The sequence below is a fragment of the Nothobranchius furzeri genome, chromosome 15 (assembly GCF_043380555.1).
Source record: "Nothobranchius furzeri strain GRZ-AD chromosome 15, NfurGRZ-RIMD1, whole genome shotgun sequence".
Classification (NCBI taxonomy): domain Eukaryota; kingdom Metazoa; phylum Chordata; class Actinopteri; order Cyprinodontiformes; family Nothobranchiidae; genus Nothobranchius; species Nothobranchius furzeri.
In genome coordinates, this window is record NC_091755.1 from 24,076,351 (window position 1) to 24,085,616 (window position 9,266).

At 43.1% G+C, this 9,266-nt stretch overlaps 1 protein-coding gene across 1 annotated transcript; it reads right to left on the reverse strand.

Annotated features, from left to right (window-relative positions):
- Positions 1-540: 540 nt before the first annotated feature.
- b4galt3 (UDP-Gal:betaGlcNAc beta 1,4- galactosyltransferase, polypeptide 3) lies at positions 541-8,989 on the reverse strand. The gene is made up of 7 exons (XM_070545104.1): positions 8,724-8,989; positions 6,066-6,602; positions 5,752-5,987; positions 4,996-5,186; positions 4,793-4,915; positions 4,002-4,106; positions 541-1,105 (listed from the first exon to the last, which is right to left on the reverse strand). Exons 2-7 carry the CDS (start codon positions 6,349-6,351, stop codon positions 772-774), a joined length of 1,275 nt encoding a protein of 424 aa, XP_070401205.1. The 5' UTR covers positions 6,352-6,602; positions 8,724-8,989; the 3' UTR covers positions 541-771.
- Between the last annotated feature and the right edge of the window lie 277 nt (positions 8,990-9,266).

The window sequence follows — 9,266 nt, forward strand, 5'->3', positions numbered from 1 at the left end:
GATACACTTAGATTCCCATATAGTCTGATTGTCTATAAACTAAATGTCACAGAGAGCAAGAGAGAAAGAGAGAGGCACCAGACAGTAATGAAGAACAGTAAAATAAACCAGTACACAAATAAAAATCTCTCTAAATAGAAATATAAACTCTAGAATGGTCCAGTAACTATGGAGTCAGCCATTGATTGATCAATGCAAGTGAGTACAAAACAGCAATCCTGGGACAAATGATTTGTTCTGATCCAGGATCAGTTTTATCCTCCCAATACTTGTTTGTCCCACATGGTAGGAGAGGTAAAACTTACCCCAGGTCAGCGTTTAAAAGCAACTATATATCAGTCTATAAAATGCGCATAAAATTGAGAGAAGGCACAGAAACACAAACCCAGCAAGGTGGACGGACTGCAGCAGCTTGTTGTTGTTTTTCCTTTTCTTTTCTTTTTAGACCAGCTGGTTGTCGCCAATAGTTGCTGCCTTGTTTTCAGTGAGTTTGTTTTGAACCTCTACTTGGATACGACTGAGTTGTTTATCATCCTACTTCGGGTCTAGCTATAGACAAAAACACACATTTTTGTCAGTCAGTAGCGTCACATTCAGTGCATCATAAACCGAAGAGAGGAGTGGTCCTGAGTCCGCCTCTGTAACAGGAACAGGCTTAAGTCTTCTATGACAGTGCATAACTACTCGTAACACAACAGACCTCAGCTGCGCTCCATCATTTCACATCAAAACGAAGGAGGAAGCCACTTTACGCTACTAATGCAAAACCTCTTATTTCATCACTCCAGTCTGCTTATGTGTTGTCTGATTCGCTGCCTTTGATTGGACAGGCTGTCTTGTTGCCATAGTGCTGTTTGTTGCCACCCTTTCCCCTTTCCTCTTTTCGTGTTTAACGGCGCCCCTGATATTGCTGGTGCTACGTGGGTGGACAGGCATTGTTTTCACCGCAACAGGAGCTTTGCCCAAAGTCAGACGTGGGTCCTCTCCAATGTTGATGGTCAGGTTGGTGTAGAGCGGCTCCAGCTCTTTGGAAAGCAACTCGTAGTTCAGTGAGTTGAGGCCATCCGAGTGCCAGTTCAGCCGGGTCCTTTTGAGTAGGTCAAATCTAGACAGATAAACAGCAAATAGTGGATTTACTGCTGGGCAAAGGTAGGTTGCTTTCTTGGGTCTCAAGATACTTGTTGTCTCATAAAGTTGTCTGCTATAGCGGTAGTAGGATGTGGAAAATTTTTTGTCTTATTTCCTGATATTTGGACATCTCCCCCCAGAACGGCAATGCAACTCTTCCACTGACTTGCAACCTGGATGTTTTATCGCCACAAATAGCACAAGGCTGGAATGACTTATGCTGTGTGGTGAAGTTGCTAATGCTAACGGTTAGCTTCTACTAGCCTAGACATCCGCTGCTGATTCCCGGATGTAAAAACAACAGCCTTCCTTATCGTGAGTCAAGATGGGTGAGTCCATGACTGTCAGTATGACATGGAACTGTCAGGCTTTTCAAAACCTCTTTTTTTCTCATTTTAACAATATTTCTTATACTTTTTAAAAATCTTTTTTATGTTTTAAATATTTTGTTCTTGTGAAGCACCTCATGACTTTTATGTTGGGAGGCACTATATAAAAGATATTTTCCTTTCTTTCTTTTCTAGATTTTTACCATCTATTTTCTATCAGAAGCTAATGCAGGAGATACTGAAGGACTATTTTCATGTTCAGCCTGCATGAAAAACTCAGTGACCAATTATAATCTGAAATAATAATTAACAAATGGGTTTTCTGTAAACCACACCTTTAAAGCAACAACAAGCACTTGTTATAGCATTGCTAATGCTCACTAAGCTAAGCTCTCTGTTACTGGGAGAGAAAAAAAGATGCTACACAGAATAAAGAACCATCCTAATAAAATGTCCCCAGCTGCAGTATGTGAAGCATTTGTCTTATAAGGGTGTGTTTTGCTGCCAAACTTTACAGATAAAGCAGTTCATATTAGAAGTTTTCTTTTTGATGTTCATGCTTTGGCATCTCTCACCACTAAAGAGCTTTATCAATCTTCACAGCTTTCTCTCTGCCTGAAAGCAAATCAGCACATTTTCTAAATTATCAGTTATTTTGTTCTAAACAGACTGTTTATGTATGCATAAATGTAGTTGAGGTAGCATGATATAATGTTATTCGAGTTTAAAAATGCTAAACTCAACAATTTACCGTAAATCCTCTAATACAGGCCCGGGCCTGTATTTGACTCAAGCTCATCAAGCTCCAGGCCTTTATTGGAAGGAGGGCCAGTATTAGAGGCAGGCCTCTATTTCTATTTGAGCAAAATGAACTAATGGTTTGCTGGAGTTTTTGACAATTAAAATTGTGCCCACATTTTCAAAGTTAAACACATTTCTTTTAACAACGGTAGTTTCTGCTTCAGCCCTCTCCCCCCTCCCCCTGCGCAGCAGCCGCAAACTCACTGATGTGCCTGCAGCCTCTCGGAGTTCCTGCTGCTCTAAACATTAAAATAATTATTTCATTTTCTGTTCCTCACTTCTGATGACCTTCAGTGGTGTCTGTTTGTTGCAACAGCAGGTACAAAAACTAACTTGTTTTTATTTGACTATTTTTCTGTCCTGTCTGTTTATTATCTTCCTGCATCTCCTCTCAATCCTAAAGAAAAACTGCTGCCTGGGTTCATATATATTCACCTCATGAGTTACCTTTGAACTGCAGTTCTAAAATATCTACCGACCGCAAAAACAGCGGAGCGCTCGCTGTTTGGCGGCCGTATCAGTGATCAGTGCGTTGGAGGACAAGTTGATGTGCGCACCGCCCCGCTCCACAGCATGCAGCGAAATGCATCAGGCGCAAATAAAAGACAGAAAACATTAAAGGAATTGAACCGACATGAACGATCGCGTGTCAGTACCTACGGTCTGGCACAGCGCATTGCTGATCACAGAGAATGTGATCATACGATAATTCAATAGGGAGCGTGGTTTCACAGACGCGGAAGTGAGAGCGTCGGTGAAACGCCGGCTGCTCTAGGAAACCCCCGAGCGTTCGAGCGTCAACGAAGTGACACAGAAATGCCGGGCTTTCCAGAAGTAAGTAAGATAACTTACTATGAGCTGATAGTTCGTTGGATTGATCGGTAGGTTGGAAACTCTGATCATGAATCTGAAGAAACGATGACTGAGCTGTAAAGGCGACTTCCGTTTATAGCCGCGGTTTGTGACGTAGATGCGACGTGGAGGGAATCCCCGCGAGGGGCATGCTGGGAGTCCCTACTTCGCGGATTTTCACCTATCGCGGCCAGGTCTGGAACGCATCTACCGCGATAAACGAGGGATTACTGTAGTTCATACACCCCCTACTGCTGCTCCCCATAGTGTTCTGCAGCATAATCAGCACGTTCTCTTTGAACTTGATAGTGTAATGACCTGGCTGGGGTTGTAAGCCAGGTGCATTCTGGGTATTGTGTTATATGTGTTTCCTATCGTTCTGCTAGTTCCTATGTGCTGATTTGCGTGTTGTGTGAGTGTTATGTAAGCCACAGGGAAGGTGATGTGTGTTCTGTGGAGCGGGTTGAATTAGCATGGTTAACTGACACCGTGACTCTGTGTGGTAGGAGCGTGATAGAGGATCGTGTCTGAAGCGTTATAAAGCTTGAAGAAAAAGCCTAATAAATGTCTGTGTGAACCCCTACTGCCCCCTGCTGGTTGATTTAGGGACTATAACCCTGCCGCTGGGACGCTTGTACTTGCTTGTTACCACATTCCATCCGGCCACAATAAGAGACCGGCCATTATTTACCTCCGCTGACTCTGACACCGGCCAAAATTGGAGACCCGGCCTTTAATTGAATACCGGCCTGTATTAGAGGATTTACGGTAGTTATGTTTAAACAATCTTCAAAGATGAAACTCAGCAGATATAATAATAATAATAATAATAATAATAATAATAATAATAATAATAATAATTTTCATGTCTAGTGTTTCTATTTTGTCTACCTGCGTGGGTTTTGCTCATTGCCTTTGTCTCCTCTATGTTTGATCATCTTGTAATGACCAATGGCCACTGGGGGGCGCACAATCTTCATCCCGGACAGCCGAACTCTGAATTGGCAGAAAGAAACAGGAGTCAGAAGAGATTCTCAGACATAAATGTCCAGCAAAAATGGCAAAGTTCTCCTAAAACGACTAATTTTTTCTGTAATTAATTAAAGTGTTTTTTTCTGTTAAAGATAGAAAACTACTCAATCTAAGAGTTTGTGAAGAGTTTTAGAGCAGATAAACAGAGACAATTGTTGCAGAGGAAAATAAAAACTAGTTTTTTGGACCGCAGGCAGTGGAAAACACTACAGTTCCCTTCCCCGTCTCTTGCGTCAATGCTGCTCCAGTTAACGGAATCAACACAAACATTCATTTCAATTTCCATGCACGTAAGAAAGAATTCTTCTTGCATGTCTTTAATTAGCAGAACATATTTATGTTTTCGTTTTCTTTTTGCATTTACCAACAACAACTAGAAGAGCTAGTGAGTGGAGAGAAGGGTACTGCAGCTTGAACACTGAAGCAATCCCATCTAAATCTGCAGACTAATCCATACAAACATACCCACTGAGCTCACTCCAATATTTAAAAAGCAGCAGCAAAGAGAGGCATGAGGATGAAAGATGGTGTTATAATGCACTAATAAAAATAACATAAAAGGATGAGTTAAATAAAATAGTCTATCAAAAGAAAAGATGAATGAAAAGAGTTAATTAAAGAGGAAGAAAGAGGGTGCACATCCTTCTCACCTGGCTGCGATGTCATCATCCTCTCCGCCCCAGCCCCAGTACTGGTTAGGAAAGCCATTCATCTTCATGTACTGATCTGGGGTCACTGCAGACACGCCACCGAAATACTGTGGGTATGGCAGCCTGGGAGGGACACATCACACATAGGGCTTAATATTTCATCTCAAGCAAAAAATCCATAAATCACACGCTGTTGGTTGTACCTGTATCTGAATTTATCCATGGCCACAGAGAGGTGAGTGGGGAACTGTTTGTGACAGGTGTAGGTGTTGTAGTCGTTCTCAGGCAGCAGGTCCACATCATGAAGGAAAATGCAGCTCCAATCGTTATCTCTGAGAGCCTCTCGCACCCCGACGTTCAGCAGCTTGGCCCGATTAAAAGTACCGTTACCCCACTGAAGCCAGGAACACAGACAGGTTTTGATGTCTACTCAATAAAAGTCACAGTATTGATTTATAAATATTTATTTCTAGTTTCTTACTTGTTTTTCCCCCCTTAAGATTACATTTTCTTAATGAATATCATCTAATGTCATCTTAAAGGCACACTTGGCAGTTTTATCACCCCCTGGCGTCTGTTTAATAGAACCAAAAGCGAAACTTATCTCCTCACTGTGTGGTCTGTTTTTAACACCTATTCTAACAGCTGAAATGTCTCCTCTGCCTTCATTAGTGTCTACAGGAACGGTTCATCACAAAATCAAACAGATCAGCTGTGTTCATGATCGAAAACATACAGGAAATGTGCTGGAATCAGACTGCAGCGCCAACAGGGACCAGACCAGTACTCTGAAGTTACAAGTGTGAAATTCTGGCTACAAGGGGCAGTTGGGGTCTGAGTGACTTTTCATTAGCCCTGTAAAGGGTCATTTTAGCACATATTGGCTCAAGAAAATGGCTTAAAATTATGAAAAAAGTACATAGTATGACTTCAAAGCAGCCAGTTACACAGGGCCCAACCTGCTGTACAATATAGATGCTGTAGTGGATCTGCTGCCGTTGCAGAAAGGGATGGAGGTGGTAGAGAAGGGCACGAAGGTGGCTTATTCGGTTCCGATATGGTACCACTATTGCTGTGTGGTGGCGGGGTTCACAGTCTGGAGGCCGGTAGCGCCCGCCGGGCAACACTAAAGGGTTCCTCTGTCTGATCTCCTCCATGGACAGAGGAGAGGCGAGATGGACAGACACAGGTCCAACTGGAAAAGAAAGTAAAGTTGGACTCTGACCAGCTTAGTAGAAAACAGTAACATTCACTGTGTGTTTCACTTCCTCACCCAGCAGGGGTGATGGAATTGGACAGTCTCTCAGCAGCTGCCCTGAGGCAAGAAGTCCAGAGCTGGTGTTCCGAGGTGCAGGAGGCAGTGCTCCTAGATGACTGAGGTTGGTGTACACATCATGAGGTCGAGAATAGTCAAACTCAGGTTCTGTTGTGTGCACTAAGACCGACACCAGGCCTTTGAAGCCACCCAGAGAGAAGTAGAGCACAAAAGCAAACTGGAAGCCTACAAGCAAGGCTAGAGTGCAAGGAGAGTCTAAAGAACGGCCACAGCAAGCCATCATGAAGGAGATGGTGGAGATAACAGGAAATTCCAGGTGGGGGAGAGGGATAAAGGGGTGAAAGGAGAGAAGGGGGAGGATAAAGTATCAAGATGAGAAGGGAGATGAACGAGGAGAGGCAGAAGTAGAGAAAGGGGAGGTGGCAGCCTAGCGTGCAGGATTAGGCATGCAGGATGTGGGCATCCATCAGCTGGAAGGGCGAGTTGTGGTGAAGCTCAGCCGGCACCGCCATCACCTTTTGACCACAGAGGATACTGAGAGGAGACATATAAATAATAGATGAGTAAACGGTGCTGTTTATTATTTAAATCACCTTCCATTATAAACTAAAACCTCTCATTAACCTATTATTGATCATTTTTGCTGATAAATACTAAAAGACTACTTATTATTAAAAAATCTTATAAGGTATGATGTTGCATCACATCTGAGTTTCCTGCAACACCTGCATTTGTTTAAAAGTGTGGGACATTGAAAACTCTTTTTTATGATTATTTCTGATTATAATCAGTCGCTCTAATAAGTTATTCATGCAGGCTGAACATGAAAATGGTCTCCTACTCCTATCTCCTAAATTAGCTTCTGATCGGTGAAACTAGGATTTGAAAATCCTCACAGATTTACGTCACACTGTCACTTTAACATTCATGGACTCAGCCATCTTGGCTCTCGACGGGGAAGGCTGTTGTTGGTTTAATGTCCAGGAAACAGCAGAGACTGGTAGAAGCTAACGTTAGCATTAGCAGCTCCACCACACAGCAGAATTCCTCCAGGTTTTTTGTGGAGATAAAACATCACTGTCATTGTTAGAGTCAAGTTGCTGTCATTCCAATCCAAAGTGAGATGTCCAAATATCAGGAAATAAGACCCCAAAGCCTGCCATCTGAAGCTCAGCGACGATGTGGCTCACTTCTAGTTCCTGGAAATGGTGCACCAGTATACCCCCCCCCACCACCACCACCACCACCACCACCCACCTCACCCTCTGTGTACGACTTACAAGGCACTCATTTCTACTAGAGACCACTGCAAATGTATTGATTAAACGAGTGTCTCGCACCTTTAAAGGGGTCATAGTTAACAGAGAAAGTGCTTTTCATATTCTATTACACTCTTCAAATTTTAAAATGTAAATAAAATGCTCAGATAGTTTTAAGACAAGACTGAAATCCTTGTGTACGCATTTGGAGGATGCTTTCACAGAGAATGACTTACACAAAGGTGAGGCAGCACAGTGGGTGAAGTGTCTTGCCTAAGGGCACAATAGCAGAATGACTAGTGAGCCCACAAACACACAAAAACCTTCATCGCCTCATCGTTTCTCATCTAGCAGCTCCAATTATTCATCCAGCAGCAGTGTCTCCATCAACTCTCCAGCTAGCAGACATGCATGGGAGACTTTAGTGAAATAAACCACTTTCATGCCCCCAAAAACAAGAACAAAAGACAGAAATAGGCCAAGGACCATCCACTGTGACTGAGGTTGAATGGCGTACTGACCTAATGTGCAGCTGCAACCACTGAGGAGTATCAGTCATGTCTCAGTCACCCAGCCTCAACACTGACCTGAAAAAAAGCTTGACTAAAAGGTTTGGACCTTAAAAATGTCTTTAAAGTAAGGAGGGGGCTTTTAGCTAGCTCAGCGCTGCAGGATGGGGACAATCCTATCTGTGTGGAACCCTAAACTACTCCTAAAAATAGTCATTTATAATAAATCACAGAGTTTGCAGATTTTTTTGTGTTTACAACAAAAGTGATGCTGTTTTGCATGATTTAGCTCCGAAACCTGGGAAATATTGCTGCTTTTGAAACGTTACCTATTTGAGTAATTGTCTGATTAAATCCTATCCGGGTCTGGGAGGAACACACTGTGCTTGTCCTCTTTCCTTTCTCCTTTCATTATCCAGCTCTCTGTAGTTAAAAAAAACTGAGTGAGAATGCAAGGTTTGTCTCAGCAAGTCTTCTGGAAGCTAAAATAAGCTGAGCAATGGCAGGCAGCTACAAACAAATGTCATGTTTGCCTCTTTATTTAGAAGGGCTCGTTTTCAGCTGTGGCATCTGTAGAAGCCTGGCTGATGACTTCAAATCAAACTGTAAATCCAGTATCTGTTTACTGTAAGTCTGTTACTGGCTCATAAAAGTGAGTTTCAGACCGGAAATGAGGCGCAACTTCAAAGCAGTAAAGAAATAAGTGATCATCAGCCTCCATCCAGATGATGTGCCCGTTTACCTCCACCATTTGGCCTTAGAAGAGGAGGAGAGTAAACATGACTGGAACATGGATGCAATGCTTCCCTTCTCCCAATATGTGTCCCAGTAGCTGCTTGTCTTTATGATTCGGCTTCAAACATTCTCTGCTGCACGAGCCGACTCACCAGCAGCGCACCCTCCGACTCATCAAATCCAGCCCCCGGCTTCCTTAGATCAACGACAGGCCGCTGCCGCCTAACTGTGCTCCAGATCCCGATTCTCTCCCCGGTGTTGCTCGCTTTTTCCAGTGTACGATCTCTCCTCCGAGGCCAGATGTCTCCTTCGCTGCTCAGATATCGCAGCAGAGGCGTTCACTTTACAGGAGCATCGCTGCATATCCGTCCAGCAGAGTCAAAACACGCAGCAAGTGCGCTCGGTGCCTGCTCTCAGTGCGCCTCAGAGAGGAGGCGCAGCGCGGTGACGCACAGAGCGCCACATTTAAAAGGTGCATAAATGACTTACCCCGAGGGTTTGATTTCTTTTTTACTTTAATATTGATGTTACTTGTTGTTTGAAAGCATTCAAACTATTGTTTTCCTGTTTCTCTTTATTCTTCTTCTTCATCTTCTTCTTCTTCTTCTTCTTCTTCTTCTTCTTCTTCTGTACACTTTTTGAACCTCTTCTTCTCCTTCAAATTTTGAGCTATTTCAACAATTTTATATCAAAAC